The sequence below is a fragment of the Myotis brandtii genome, unplaced genomic scaffold, assembly GCF_000412655.1.
Source record: "Myotis brandtii unplaced genomic scaffold, ASM41265v1 scaffold312, whole genome shotgun sequence".
Taxonomy (NCBI): domain Eukaryota; kingdom Metazoa; phylum Chordata; class Mammalia; order Chiroptera; family Vespertilionidae; genus Myotis; species Myotis brandtii.
This window is the reverse complement of record NW_005361955.1, coordinates 523,553-539,511: the sequence shown is the minus strand read 5'-3', so window position 1 is coordinate 539,511 and position 15,959 is coordinate 523,553. Positions and strand designations below refer to the sequence as shown.

Sequence of the window (15,959 nt, the reverse complement as noted above, 5' to 3'; positions counted from 1 at the left end):
ATCCCCAGTGTGGGGCCTGCAGGAGGCAGCCGATCAATGATTCTCTCTTATCATTGATGTTTCTCTCTCTCTCTCTCCCCTTCCTCTGAAATCAATAAAAATATATTAAAAATAAAAAAGAATAGAATATAAATGTCTCATCACTATGTTGTATACCTGAAACTAGTGTAATATTGTATGTGAACCGTAATTTAAAAAATAAAAGTTTAAAAATCTAGGGGGAGGAGGGGGAAGAACACAGATTGTGATCTGTTGAATGAGGAAGCACAAGCCACCCCCACGGAGGCAGCAGGTAGCTCCCCCAGCATCCAAGAGCTCACTTTGGGGAAGTGAAACCCACCCACGGGCCGTTTTGATTGAAGGCGCAGTTTCAATACATCCACACAAAGGAAGTCGTCACAAGATTTATTACTTACAGATCCCAGTTAGGGGGGTGCAACTGAGCTGGGGGAATGGCAGTCCTCCACCGGGTCACGTGCAGCAGGAGACAGAGAACAGCGGAGGAAACACCTATAACCTATAAGGCGGCTGGGGCGGAGGCCACTGACGCTTTGCAGGCGTAACTCTACGCGGTTATGTTAAGAGGAGCCCTGGAAAGGTAAAGCGGGAACTGACGGTGGGCGTCCTAAGCTCAAGTTCTTACCTAAGTGTCCGGACTCTGGGTGTGAGCAGGGCTGCCATGTTGTAAAAGGCCTTGGCAACAATTCAGGAAAACAAAGCTGTTTTCCCTCAAAGGTGGTTTTTCTCATCACCGAGGCAAAACCTGTATCTACAACACTTTCTATGTGGGCTCTTGGCCAAAATATTTACCTTTACCAACAGGTGTTGCAAATTAATTTTTAAAACATCTTCTGATTCAATTCTATGTTCTTCAAGCTGCGTTTAGCAGCTCTAATTCAAATACTGCGAGAGAGAGAAAAATGCACCTGTTTAGGCTTTAAATACTCCAGAGACAACACAAGATGGTCAGCAATACTAGAAGCAGGTAAGATAAACGTTCACCCAGCCCTAGGCCACCAGCTGGGACGCGTCCTCCCGGCCCAGCGAGCTCGCTGCTGCCCTGAGAGAAGGAAGCAGGACGTTCCTTTCCGTTGTCCCTGCTGGGCCCAGCGCAGCCTGTCAGCGGCTGCAGCGCACCACAGGGCCTGGCCCTCCCTTCCCCACATGTGCTGTAGAGTTTTCTAATTTAGCACATTTTCATTTATACAAAAAAAAAAAAAAGGGATACATTTTAAAAATATTGGCACTCACTTGAAAAGAACCACAGTGACTTAGAGGTACAAACCGTTAGTGGTACGTACAAGTATTCATCAAAATTTATTCATAGAAACATGTATTGAAATGCAACACTGGGTAAAAACAAAGAGAAATGAGGGGGATATCAATGACACTGGAGAACCTCACTTGCACGTGACATCTCTTCGCACAGAACTAGCACCATTAGTTCAGAAACCACAGATTCAGTCATTGCTTCTAATATATAAAATACCTTATAAAGATTATTTGACTACCTAGTACCAAAGTTCTTCCAAAAACGTACTTAAAAATCAGTTAGAATTTACCTTTCGAAACTCACAAAAAGGGTTTAAAAGTTGATCCAACGCTACAGCTTGTCCAAGGGAATAAGCCATAATTCGTTTTATTGGAAGAAAGTGCCTGTCGTCAGCTTCTGGCTCCCTTCTGAACACCAACCAGGGGCAGCAAATGGAATATTACAAGGGAATCAGAGCACATCTAAAACTGGTCTCAGAAAATATTCTCCTAGACTATAAAAATACCAAATGGAATACAAAAATTTCAGCATATACAGCAAATAGACGACAGCAGACAAATGTTCCAAACATCCTTGAAACTGTCATACCACAATCATCATGAACATCAAGTATTATTCTGACAACTTTTCTGTGATTCCTTCTGGTTCAATGTGTATTTCCCTTGGTTTTGTTATAATAGATACAGACCAAATTCTGTGTTGCTAGCAGAAGTGACCGGAGGCACCGCTGAGTAATTCTTGGTATCCACCCGGTTCTCAAAGTGCTGAGAGTGCAATTGTAGTAGAGCCTGTGTTTTGGATCAGGGGCCAGCGAGCCATCGCCCCAGGGCCACACCCGACCCACGGCCTGTTTTGTGCGACCTGTGCACGCTGTATGTACCGTCTGTGGTTGCTTTCCCGTGACAAGAGCAGAACGAAAGAGCTGTGACAAGGGACTATGTGTGGCTTTTTGGTCTGCACAGTCTAAACTATCTACTCTCTGGCCATGTACAGAAAAAGGTCTGTCAAGCCCTATTTTACATAAATTACTTGGGGAAATTTTTCACCAAACAAGGACAAGGTAAGATGGTCCCAGATTAAGCACATTTGGGCTGAGGTTTGCTGGTACCACTGGCAGGTCAGAAGAATACACATGTGGGCTGGCAACTCTGAGTATTAAAATAGTCTGGCATAGTGAAGCAAAGTCTGGCTATGATAAAGTACCTTCCTCTTTCTGTGAATTGGCCATTGTGTATCAAGGAACTCCCGAACCCGAATTCAACAACGTCCTCATTGTTCAACCGAAAACCATCTGTGTGGCTCCCAAGCACAGTGTCTAGCCATGGAAATCAATAACCTTGTACCCTTAGCGAAGGCTGGAACGAGAAGTGTACCTTTCCCACCCCTCTGTTTCGACATAGACTCTGCGAGTGCTGGACTCTGCACCTCTTAGAATCCTTTCCAGTGACAGGCATCATAATAATTAGTGCTACCACTCCCCAGGCCCACCAGCATGTCCCTTCTGACGAAGCGGACCAAGTTGTCGAGGGGGCACATGGGCTTGGGCCAGCGCCGGCGGTGGTCCTGGCAGAAGGAGGTGTGGAACGTGACGTCCACGCCGTTGTAGAGAACCCGCACCGCGTGCTCCCTGGGCTCGTCCCTGTCCTGCCAGAGCTCGAAGATCAGCCTGGCGGCGAACCTCGGGAACCTGGCTTCCGTCAGGCCCAGGGCGCTGAGGACCGGGGACAGAGTGACGTCGTGAGCAGAATAGAGGGCGAAGACCTCTTCGCTCCTGCCCTCGGCGGCTCGCAGCATGCGGCCGACCGTCTGGTTCAGGATGGGGTGGGCGCCCAGGAGCGCATACCCCAGATACAGTTTCTTCTCCCGCCTCTCCCTCTCGTCCTCCATCTGATGGGTCTTGATCACCTTGAAGTGCTCCATGTCGATGCAGCCGTTTCCGGTGCAGGGGAAGCTGAGGTTGTGGCAGAAGTGGCAGAGCAGGGAGTCGATGGGGTTGGCGGCCCGCAGCTGCTTGGTGGGGATGTCCACGACCTTGGCCATCTCCCCGTAGGCCCTCTCCAGCTGGCCGTTCTTCAGGCGTAAGAGGTACTGCCGCCGCTGCTCCTTTTCCAGGTAGTGGTTTCTCATGGGGCAGTAGCAGCTTCCGGAGCAGAACAGAGCGCTGGGCTGGTGCCTGAAATAGACCTTCTTCCAGTCGAAGTCGGGGAGAAAGCCATACAGCAGGGCCAGCCCGCTCTGCAGCGTCCGGCTTTTCCCCGTGGTCTCTAAGTAGAGCTGGTCGGGGGACCAGTCACTGGGCAGGAGTTGGTGTTTCTTTAGGTAGATGTCCCTCAGCAGCTGGCCATTCTGCAGATGCTGCACAACTCCTGGAACAGAGCGACACAAGCTTTCCTGACCAGCAGCTCAGCCAAGGGAACGGCAAGGGAAACTGAGTCAGTGCCCAGCTCCAGCCACCTTAGAGCAGTGGGAGATCATGTGATCGAGCCTGCTGCCCACTGTGTGGAGGCTGTGAGAACGGGTTCACGCCAGCCTGACAACTGGGGGGCACCTTGGAGTTATCCGCGAAGGGATGAGCCGAGTGAGCCCTGTCCTTGGGACCCACAGCCTTTCTGGGGAGCACCATGACCATCTGCCTCAACCCTCCCTGTAGGCCAGCCCCTTCCCTGTGGGAGACACTGTGACTGGCAGGCCTCGGACAGAAGGAATCACTCGCTGGGGGGGAGGGGGGGGTGCCCAGGCTGTAGGTGTCACAGGTCTAAGGAGAGCTTTGTCCCTGGCCCCAGGGACATGGCATTCCTCAGCCCGCAGGGAGGACTCCGGGAACTCAATCAGGAAGAGAAAAGGCCGCTTGCTGGCTGCTTAGTCCTCTCAGTGCTGGGAAGTCCCCTCTGCTAACGTTTAGGTACATTCTGTCTGGCCTGGCTGGGGCTTTCCCAGTCGACCATAAGGACACTCTCTGAACGAATATGGGATGATTTCCCAGATACACAGAGAGAATGTGCGGAAAAAAGCAAAGTGCAGGACAGTATGTTTTTTTTGCTCCTTTTAAATAAAAATGGGGGGCCCTGGTTGGTGTGGCTCAGTTGGTTGGAGCATCATCCCATACACCAAAAGGTTGCGGGTTCGATCCCCAGTCGGGGCCCATTTGGAAGGTAACCAGTTGATGTTTTTCTCTCATATTGATGTCTCTCTTTCTCGCTAAAATCAGCAAATAAAAATGGGGGAAAATAAGAATGTATATTTGCAATTGTCTGTGCTCTGCAAAAGAAACTTGGGAAGGATGCACAAGAAACTGATCTCAATGGTTACCTGGGAATGATGGGGGCACAGAAAGGGTGTGGATGGAACATGGGTAGGAGCAAAAATTTCAAGTTTATCTTTAAGATGTTTCAGCGTTGAACCACAGTACAGCAATAAATGGTCTTTTTTTAAAAAGGCCTTCTCTTCGAGCAAGAGAAGGCAATCCAAGATAAAAGCAAGCTCGCCTGCCAGCCAATGGGATGCAATTTCAGTAACAAATATGCATTCTCTGAGAGTGGGAACCATATGCGGGCCCCATGACCAGCCATATCACTTATTCAGATGCCCAAACGGTTTGAACAGCCCCACCGCCAAGATGAGACAGCTTAAGGCTGAAGTGCATGAGGCAGAGGGCACTGTTGGCCCAGGAAGGGGAATAGCTCAGAAAACGCCCCCAACAAAGGAAGTCCTGCTCTGAACGAAGAATATGGATTGAGAGCAGAATTCCCTCAGAGATCGGGGCTGGGTGGAGCCTTAGCATTTCCCAAATGACTTGCAAAATGAGGCAAACCATGAGTGACGAACATCAAGAATCTGTATCTAGTTCACTTCTGGGCCTACCTCACATTCTTAGCTGCAAATATTAAAGGTGGAGTGCTTACTGCGGGCCAGACCTTTCTCCTTTAATCCTCACAAAAAGACAGTAAAGGCTGATCATTCTCCCCATTTTCCTTATTTTCTAGGTGAGGAAACGGAGGCCCTTCACAGTGGAGAAGTAGCAGAACTGAGCCCCCATCTGGCCCCAACCTTGTGCTCTTAGTCCCTTGTCACAGTCCCGACATTTTCACGCAGAAATACTAAGTTCCAGCCATTTAGGACTTATACTCTCCAAACCAGCCTGCTATTCCTGCCCTTCTCCCTCCTCTGCACAGAGAAACCCTCCTCCTGCGCCTGGCGCCACTCCTGCCTTCCCTGTGGTCTCCCTTCTCCCTCCCCCAGGTCACACGAACAACTCCTTCCCCTTCCCACAGGCCGCTGGACCTCTGGGCCGTTAGCAGCATTCACCGAGCCTCGCGCTGTGCCTGTATGAGGCACTTTCCACATGCTATCGAATCTCACTCACCACCAGCCCTGTCCGGAAGATATTAGCCCCATTTTATGGGGCTGTCTATCCTCCAAAGCCTGTGCTTATCCTATACGACCCTGCGGCCTGCAGCAGTAGCTGGTCTCCGTGTGTGCCGTTCCACTGCAGCTGAGGGATCCGCTAGGACAGGCCGGGGAGCAGCTTACTCACCCAGGCCCCTCCCCTCCCCTCCTCCACACCCAACAGCTGCCACAGCACCTTGAACAGAGCAGGCACCAGTGATCAGTCTGTTCCTACGCAGTCTCTGTGGGTGCCAAAGTGTGCCAGTGACAAATGACTGCTTAAGCGAGGCTTTCTTAAAATAAAATTTAAAATAGAAGATGAAATTGGCCATTAAGAGAGAATAAGGCCTTTCACAGTGGAGAAGTAGCAGAACTGAGTCCCCATCTGGCCCCAACCTTGTGCTCTTAGTCCCCTGTCACAGTCCCTACATTTTCACGAAGAAATACTAAGTCCTAGCCATTTAGGACTTCTTATACTCTCCACACGCAGCCTGCTATTCCTGCCCTTCACCCTCCTCTGCCCAGAGAAACCCCCCTCCTGCGCCTGGCTCCACTCCTGCCTTCCCTGTGGTCTTCCTCCCCCAGGTCACACGAACAACTCCTTCCCCTTCCCACAGGCCGCTGGACCTCTGGGCCGTTAGCAGCATTCACCGAGCCTCGCGCTGTGCCTGTATGAGGCACTTTCCACATGCTATCGAATCTCACTCACCACCAGCCCTGTCCGGAAGATATTAGCCCCATTTTATGGGGCTGTCTATCCTCCAAAGCCTGTGCTTATCCTATACGACCCTGCGGCCTGCAGCAGTAGCTGGTCTCCGTGTGTGCCCTTCCACTGCAGCTGAGGGATCCGCTAGGACAGGCAGGGGAGCAGCTTACTCACCCAGGCCCCTCCCCTCCCCTCCCCCAAACCCAACAGCTGCCACAGCACCTTGAACAGAGCAGGCACCAGTGATCAGTCTGTTCCTACGTAGTCTCTGTGGGTGCCAAAGTGTGCCAGTGACAAATGACTGCTTAAGCGAGGCTTTCTTAAAATAAAATTTAAAATAGAAGATGAAATTGGCCATTAAGAGAGAATAAGGCCTTTCACAGTGGAGAAGTAGCAGAACTGAGTCCCCATCTGGCCCCAAACTTGTGCTCTTAGTCCCTTGTCACAGTCCCTACATTTTCACGAAGAAATACTAAGTCCTAGCCATTTAGGACTTCTTATACTCTCCACACGCAGCCTGCTATTCCTGCCCTTCACCCTCCTCTGCCCAGAGAAACCCCCCTCCTGCGCCTGGCTCCACTCCTGCCTTCCCTGTGGTCTTCCTCCCCCAGGTCACACGAACAACTCCTTCCCCTTCCCACAGGCCGCTGGACCTCTGGGCCGTTAGCAGCATTCACTGGCACACTTTGGCACCCACAGAGACTGCGTAGGAACAGACTGATCACTGGTGCCTGCTCTGTTCAAGGTGCTGTGGCAGCTGTTGGGTGTGGAGGAGGGGAGGGGAGGGGCCTGGGTGAGTAAGCTGCTCCCCTGCCTGTCCTAGCGGATTCCTCAGCTTCAGTGGAACGGCACACAATACTGCAAAAATAATTTCTAGAGTAATACTAATTTAGAATATGATAATGATGATAAGAAATCAATGAGAAGAAAGGTCAGAATGAATGACTGTCAGTACGTGTGTGAGCCCCGCCCCCGCTCCCCACTCTTCTCAGGGGACGGCCCCTGGACCCAAAGGCTGGGTCCCACTCTCAATGCACAGTCACCCTGACCTCGTAGCCAGGTGATGGCGCTGACCCTCAAGGACCCCTTCGGACTCTCTCTCTCAAGAATGTGGACTTGCCAGCCCATCTGTGGGTGTGGCTAGGACTGTCACTCTGTTGACAGACACCCGGCAAAACCACAGAGGCAGCGACAGGCAGACTTTTTATTCCTGGCTCCAGTCTCCGGAGGCCTGCTCATATTCTCGCCCTCACAGTCGGCGAGTCACTGTGAAGCCTTATAATAATGTCCCTTTTGTGCTTGAGTTGGTTTCTGTTACTTGCAACCAGAGTAAGCAGAGGTTCTCAGCAAGCCGGGGTCTGCCCTCAGGGAGGGTCTGGAGGCTGAGCTGTCACAATAATATGGGAAATAATGTTCCTGACACCAGTGGGTGGTGGCCAGGGGGCTGGACAGTCTTCACAAGGAACTGTTCTCAGTCCCATAAGACATTCCCACACGTGAAAAATCTGTTTATATAGCCTAGAACCCACTCTAAAAATATTTTTATTGATTTCGGAGAGGAAGGGAGAGGGAGAGAGAGATAGAAATATCAATGATAAGAATCATTGATCGGCTGCCTCCTGCCCGCCCTCTACTGGGCATGTGCCCTTGACCGGAATCGAACCCGGGACCCTTCACTGAGCCAAACCAGCTAGGGCGAACTCACTTTTTTTGAATCTATAAACACAACGTCATTTTTGCGTAACATTAACATCCAGTGAATTTCCGAGAAACATGATATTAATTGAGGGACACTTGTATTTTGTTTTCATCAGAACTTGTTAAAAAAAACATGCGTGAAAAATCTGTTGATATAGCCTAGAACCCACTTTAAAAAATATTTTTATTGATTTCAGAGAGGAAGGGAGAGGGAGAGAGAGAAACATCAATGATGAGAATCATTGATCGGCTGCCTCCTGCCCGCCCCCTACTGGGCATGTGCCCTTGACCAGAATCGAACCTGGGACCCTTCACTGAGCCAAACCAGCTAGGGCAAACTCACTTTTTTTGAATCTATAAACACAAAGTCATTTTTGCGTAACATTAACATCCAATGAATTTCCGAGAAACATGGTATCAATTGAGGGACACATGTATTTTGTTTTGATCAGAACTTGTTAAAAAAAAATGTTCCAACACTTGGTACTAAAGTCACCAATACGCCTCTCAGTCAGTCTGCATTGGTAGCTGTCCGTCAGCAATCTATACTTACGTGTAAGCGACCGATTCCATCATTCCTGTTTCTAGTGTAGGTGTGCCCAAGCATTTACACTGAGGCACACAGAATTCTATAATAAATTAGTTTCCCTTTCCCCTCCTTTCTATTATAGTTAGGGTATCTGCTATATTGTAAGACTATGTATGTAGAAAGATTATATTGTATTCGAATTTCACTTGAGGATAGTTAAGGGAGCGCTTTTACTTGCTAATAAAAGGGGCGCTGGATCTGGTAGGATGACTCCTGTGTTAATCAAGTGCAGAATCTGTATGCGTGGAACTAATTATCAAAAGCTTTTGGAAAACTCCTTCTCCCAGGCTGGCCCTCCAGAGCCTTCAGCTTGCCCCACTCTGCCCGTCACCACCATTCTCCCCGCGGCAGGACGGAGACCTTCCTCCCATCAAAGCTGAGGTCCTACGATGCTGGGGACAGGAAGACAGAGCATGGCCAATAGGTCCTCCTGTTTCTTCCCCAAAAGCTGGCACCAAGCAGAGGTCCTCTGAGGTCCCAGACTGAAGTAGGAAACCGGAAGCTCCTGGGGACCCACCAGTTCTTTCTCTTCCCAACAAAGGGATCCCACAAATAACTCACCACGACTCTGACAGCGAGCTGGCTGCACAACAGTACAAATAGGGCTGCAAGAGAAAGGTGGTCTGACCAAACAAACTGCTCGCTCAGCAGGGATCTGCCCTGTTTCTCCCTGAGACCTGGCACACTGAAACTTACCAGGTGTTTTGCTTGAAGTATCTAAGAATATGGGATTAATTGTATAAATTATGGCCCAGCCATAGTGGGATAATATGTAGCAATCAGAAATGGTGTTGTTGATGAATAGGGAAAGATGATCACAATATACTCAGTGAAAAAGTGGGTAACAAAATAGTGTGTTTAGTAAGATACCACTGTGAGTGTGTGTGTGTGTGTGTGTGTGCACGCATGCATGCATGAACACAGAAAGATAACTAATTACTTTGGTGGGATTATAGGTGCTGTTTTTCTTCCTTTTGCTTAATTGTCATTCCCAATTTCTCTTCCATGAACATACACTGCCTTTGTAATAACAATAAAGTTGGTTGTTGTTGTTTTTTTAGAAATCAGATGTTCATTAGGAATGCTGGTGGACTCAGAGAATGCTGAGTGCCAGTCCTTATCTGCCCTATGAGCCCGCAGCGCCTGGCCCCGGAGTATTCGCTATTCGCCCCCAGTGTGTGCGAACGGTTGTCACACGTACCTGTCTGTGTGAGCTCTCCCATCTCACAGAGCGGGTGATTGGGGAAAAGAGGCAGGGAATGTAGGGGGCTTTCGAAAGAGGCTCCGGATCCTTTTGACATGTGACTAACGAAAGCTTCCAGCTTCGGGTGATACGGTTTCCTAAAGAGACAACACAGATCTAGAGGTCAGCATGCTCCACAGCGTCCGCAATGGTCTCAGCTTCAGCAAACGAAACCCCAAGTGTGTGCCCTTTCGCCCCAACAGGCGATCGCTCAATAGCATTTAAATTCCAATTTCGTGATCACTCAGCCACCGATGGCTACGCATAACCCCCCTCTGCAAGGCCAGCCGGCGCCTCTCCTCTGCTGAAGTGCCCATCCCCCTGGGTGTCAGCTCTGCCCTCCACTGTTGGTTCCCAGCCTGCGCCCCCCCAGGCTCCCTCTCCAGATGCCATGCCTAGGCTGGGAGTGCTCCATCTGTCCCTCCCCTGCCCCTACACAGGCCACCTGCCCCCCGCCCCCCCTCATCCTGCACACATGTCCTCCAGGGGCTGCCCACCTCTCTCCTGCATCCCTGCAGCCACCAGCTGGGTTCCGGCTCAGGCAGCTTCTGTCTGGATGGCACGGGTTCCTCTTTGGACTACCTGCAGCCTAATCCTGCCCCTCTCATCTGCCTTCTCCACTGCCAGCGAGATCCCTTAAAAGGCAACCCCGACTCGTCACTGCTCTTCCACATACTGCCTTCTGGAAGGGGCCACGCGTGCCTGTTGGTCTGTTCTGGCCCCACCTCGCGTTGACTCAGGGCTCCCCAGCCCTTTCCACTCTAATGCCGAGCTCTGGACACACACAGCCACCAACCGACTTCCGTTCCCCCAACACACTTGTTCTTTCATGCTTCCAAGATTTGCCACATGCTGCCTCTTCCTCCTAAAAACCCGTCCAGTGTGGCTCAGTGATTGAGCGTCAACTCATCAACCAAGAGGTCACTGGTTCTATTCCGGGTCAGGGCACATGCCTGGGTTGTGGGCTTGATCCCCACTAGGAGGCGTGCAGGAGGCAGCCAACTGATAATTGTCATCAATGTTTCTATTTCTCTATCCCTCTCCTTTCTCTCTCAAATCAATAAAAACATATATTTTTAAAAAAAAACAACCCACCCCACCCCAACCTTCACCTGGGTAACTCTTAATCCTTAACTTATCTGACCTCCGGAAAGGCTCTTTTGAAGAAAATTAACTGATTAAGAAAACCAAGATCTCTGTAGTTCTCTAAATTCACTATGTCTTTTGCACATACAATATGTCATTTCATGTGGGGGGGTCACAAATAGCAAAACAACAACACCGGTGTGTTTATGAGACCTGACCTTTTTTTTTTATATTTCTGCCATGGAGCACATGTGGCAAATCAAGATTTAATTTATCTTTCTAGTCACTAATACACCATTTCCCTGAATAATGAAATGACCTATGAATATAGACACAATTCCTCTGAATAATGAGATGACTTATGAATATTTACACCTATTCTTTGAATAGTAAAATGGCCTATGAATGTGTATACATTTTCCAGCTGAACAGAAGCGGACAGACTAGTCCCAGCTAAACCAAATCAGCATGAAAAGCAGCAAAGAGAAATTGCTCTAATGGCCGACCCCTGCTGCTGAGAGCCCAATTGACATGGACAATGCTTGAAAAAGGGCTGCCAGAATAGGTTTAATATCTTTCAGAAACATAAAGCTAAAAAAAAATCCATCTTTTATAAAATAGGCTTTGGAACTAGAGAATGCTAATCCTGTCATAAAGGACGGTCTGGTAATTTACCCAGGACTGTGCCGGGCGGGCTGTCTCTGCATGCAGACAGAGCATGCGCTTTTCATCCTGAGGCTAAAACGTGTAAATATTGGCAAACTCGGAAATAAAGTTTCCAACTGATAATGAGGCTGCCCAGAGGAATGCACATAAACAAAGGCCACGCATCACCAGGAGCCAAACGCTCTGCTGCGGGCCACTCTTTCAGGTTGGCGATGTCTGCGGATCTGGGAGAGCGTTGCTGCCAATTTTAGAAACAGAATTTCACGACTGGAAGTGTTTGCTGAGATGTCCCGGGTTCTCAGGGAATCCGACTGCTTAATGAGGTGTTTGTTTCTCACTGCGTTCGTGAAAACGTGCTTGTTGTAGGGCGAGATGAGGATTCATAGAAGAAAAACTTCCCTTATGGAAGAGAAGACAAATGGCTGATGTGCTCTTCCAAGGCCCCCTGAGGGCAATCGCCTTCTTTAAATCCTCAGAAGCCCATTCTCCCCTTCACTCCTCCTGCTCAGCCACATACTAGTTTTATTGTCACTCAGACATGCCCAGCTCTTCCAGCCTCAGGCCCTTTGCACACGCTGTTCCCGCCATCTGGAACACTCTTCCCCCAGATCCTCACAGGGCCGGCTCCTTCACTTCCTTTAGGTGCCTGCTCACATGCCACTTCCTGGTACGAGCCAGGTACATGTGACAGCACCTGGCACACGACATGCATTTAAGAATAAAATTCATTGAATAAACATATTGATTTATTTTTTTCTTCTTTGGATGTAGAAAAGAGTATCGAATTCATATTCATGAATGCAAAAGAAACCACTTACTAAACATAGCATGTTAATGGCTAATAACCTTATTGCTGGCTAAACATAGTCCTGTGAGGGTAGAGAGAGCACCTCTGTCATGAGGCACAGGACGTTCACACAGACACAGCTTCTGCTACAAACACTTCGGGAGCCACGCCATGTGTCACTGTGAAGGGGAACACTGGGGTGACCGACTTGAATGGACATCCGGCTCCCCGCTGTGCATGGCCCAGACATCCCCTTTCACTGGGCTAGAGTAACGGCCACACTCCAGGACTCACTGCCTTTTAGGCGGCCATAAAAATGAATAATTCCTGAAGCTGCACTAGCACCTGGGGAGGCGGCAGGCACTGCTGGTGACCCGATCCCACAGTCCCAGGGGATTCAGAGGCCTGAAGTAGATTCAAATGGCTGGGAGTCCTGTCCACTCTTGTGAATGGACATTTATTGTTTTTATTTAAAGATGGACTTAATTACATGACATGCATGAATTAAACATGCATGCCCCACCCACTTTCTGCAAAGGACTTAAAAGTAGATCCTAAAAATACAGAATGTTTGATCAAACTAGGCCACAAGAGCAAGGCCAGGGACAATGAAGGCAGAGGCAGCCAGGGCAGCTGGTCCCCAGAAACTATGCCTCTCAAATGGGAGCCCCAGAAACGGCCCCATCCGTGCACCCTGCCATCGCCCTGACAGAACGAGGGGCCCTGGGACCTGTCCTGGCTTCATGACCACGGCCACTCAGGGAGGAAGAGAGGCTGGCCCTAGGAGACCTCCAAGCTTCTGTGCTAAATGACATGGCACCCCCTCATCAAGCTCTTAGCATGGACCAGGCTCAGTGCCTCGCTCTCCCACCTTAGTGGGAAGGGAGGCATCACTCCCCCTCGCGTTCCAGGTCTGCACATCGAGGCTCAGAGAGGGAAGAGATCTTCCCCACACACACAGGCTAATCGGCCTCACAGGACTCCGTGCTGAGACTTCTATCTGATAGGCGCACATGACAGGCAATTATGACGTGTGATTCTCACTTAGATCCTGAATTCATTCTGCAACGAAACCCGTCCAACAACTATTACGTGCCAGGCTCGAGCTGGGCATGGATGATACAGGAAGGAGAAGCTGGTGATGTGGGGAGGGCAGAGGCAATCACGCTGGGAAGGCAAGCTGTGAAGTCCCAGGGTGCATGGGGGGAGGCCCTGCCCGCTGCCAGGTGGCCCTGCCCAATGGGCCCCTTTTCTGGGATCGACCAGAATGGCCCCCAGAGCTTCAAATGCCCAGGGACCTTCTAGTCTGAGCCGAGCCTCTCAAATTCTCACTTCTGAGAAGGTGAAGCGCAGATAGAGAAAGAGGACCAAAGCTGCAAGTAGCCACGGATAAAGCAGGGCACTGTCCCTGAGTCCTGGAGGCTGTCTTGGGTCCGGCCAGCTCAGAGGCCCAGTAGCCTATCTGTGCCCGGGCTGTTCAAAGGGTAGATACCCAGCCAGCAGGCAAAGGTAGGACTGTGCCAGCTGTGAACACAAAGAAACCCTGCTGTGCCCGATCTAGCAACCCCACGTCCCTAAGCTGCCTTCCCTGCGCCCCACCCTGTGCCCTCCTGCCACTCTGGATGCTCTAGCCCATCCCCATGATCCAGGAACTGAAGAGTTAATACCCAGCACAGCAAGTGACCTCCACCCTTGCCCTAGTCCTCAGGCCCGGTAAGGTCTGATGATGAAATACTTTGTTCAGAGACCAGTCCCATGTGTCTTCCTGTCCAGTTTGCAGGAGGCACTGGCTGTGCCTGATACAAGCCGAGGACCCATTCTCACACGCAGGGAGAGGTTTCCTAGAGGAGCCAGCATCTCCGAGGGCCTTGAAGGAGCTGTGGGAGTGGGCCAAGCAGGCGTGGGGGACAAGCAAGCCAGGTGGCAGGTGCAAAGGTGGGAATGGCAGAGGCAGCGGGTCCCAACGGGAAGGCTGACACAGAAGGCTAGAGACAGGAGGAAGAAAGCCAGTGTCTGTGTGGCACCCTGACACGGGCCCTGGGACATGCCTCCATGCTCGCTGAACACAGAAAACACTAACACCCAGATTGCGAGCATCATGACCTCCAGCAGGAAATGAAACAACACAGGAAAGCCTGCAGTCGCTCAGTATTTCATGTTTTTACCAAAGACGGTTCACTTCACCTTCTCCATAATGCTGGGTAATGAGACGGCCTGAGATTCGAATAGTTAACCTGAACCTCCCGGGTTCACACTGTGGTCCACTTGGAAAGAACAGCCCCAGCTGCGGGGAGGCAATCCGTGGTTCCACCCGGCTGCCCGGGGCAGGCTGGCAACCAGGAGCATTCCATCAAAATAACATCTTCCCCACTGAGCACTCCCTCCGTCCCCTCTCCTCATTCAGCACATTCCATGCGGGGTGTTACGCATCCCCAGACTACGTTTGCTGAGGCCTGGCCCATCACTTTTATTGCTAACTGTGCCTCCAGTTTTAGAGCCATGCCACTTCCATATGCACCATTTCCACTCTTTTCAATTATTCTTCATCCTAAGGGCTCTCAACCAAGAGCAGGCTGTCTCTACCCCTGTGGATATTTGAAGTAACAGCATCCATTTATATGGCTTTGCAAGTAAATGATAGTGTTCCTTCTCCTCTATCATCTCACTTACTCCTCACCCCAACTCTGCATGGTCAGCGTCGCCATCCCACTTCAGAGACAGAAGACTGAGGCTCACAGAGACTAAGGGGCGTACCTGTTTCCCTGAATGGAAGAGCTGAGCCAGGTCTGAGGCCTCCTAACCCAGTGTTCACTGCACCACGTCCAGCCACTTCTCAAACTGAGGAACGGCAGGGTGGGAGAGTGGGCCTCAGACTGGCCAGGGCTTTATCTGCTGTGTGGCCTCACACAGGTGTCCTCGCCTCTCTGGGCCTCTGTTTTCTCAACTGTGAAATGGCAGTAACATGCAGGATTGCCCTGAAGATCAGACTCCCGGTGAACAGTACTCCCTCCATGACAGGTCACTCCCCATCCTGTCGTTCCCCAGTCAGCATCATGATTAGGACAGAGAGAACAGATTCTTGAAAGGAACTTTTTTTTTTTAAGTGCAATTTACCTGTTAGCCACTAGAGTGCAGTCAATTTCTGGTCGCTTTGTTTTGGGAATGACATACAGTGGGTATCTGTCCCCATGTCGAATGAACACATGCACCGAGACCAGCTTAAAATGATGCGGAGCATGACCTGCGAGAGACAGACAGACATAGAGAGAGAGACAGACACATTGTATTGTTATCACTCAGGAAGTGTCAATTCTTTTCACTGCACTGACGTGAGGAGGGGTAACTGGGAGCAGGGTGCGGTGCTGGGGTCCGGGTGGGGGGCCTCTGAATAGACTCATTGGAAGGGCAGAGGGACATGAGTGGGCTGCTTATGCCCCAGGCCCCCAGTAGTCACGGGGAGGCTATGGTGGCCAGCTGGAGGCCAGGGAAATGTGGGCAGGAATATTCCTGTGCCCTCGCTCACAT

General features: G+C 50.4%; 1 protein-coding gene across 4 annotated transcripts in view; it reads right to left on the bottom strand.

Moving 5' to 3' along the window:
• Positions 1-389: 389 nt before the first annotated feature.
• Positions 390-15,959, bottom strand: part of PXYLP1 (2-phosphoxylose phosphatase 1) — a 65,038-nt gene continuing 49,468 nt past the window's right edge. For all 4 annotated transcript variants that reach the window (XM_005869993.2, XM_005869994.2, XM_005869995.2 and 1 more), the window contains 3 exons: positions 15,549-15,675; positions 9,854-9,993; positions 390-3,639 (listed from right to left, as the gene is read on the bottom strand). In XM_005869993.2, the coding sequence (XP_005870055.1) occupies positions 2,702-3,639; positions 9,854-9,993; positions 15,549-15,675 (1,205 nt within the window). In that variant the 3' untranslated portion in view covers positions 390-2,701. The remainder of the gene's footprint in view (positions 3,640-9,853; positions 9,994-15,548; positions 15,676-15,959) is intronic.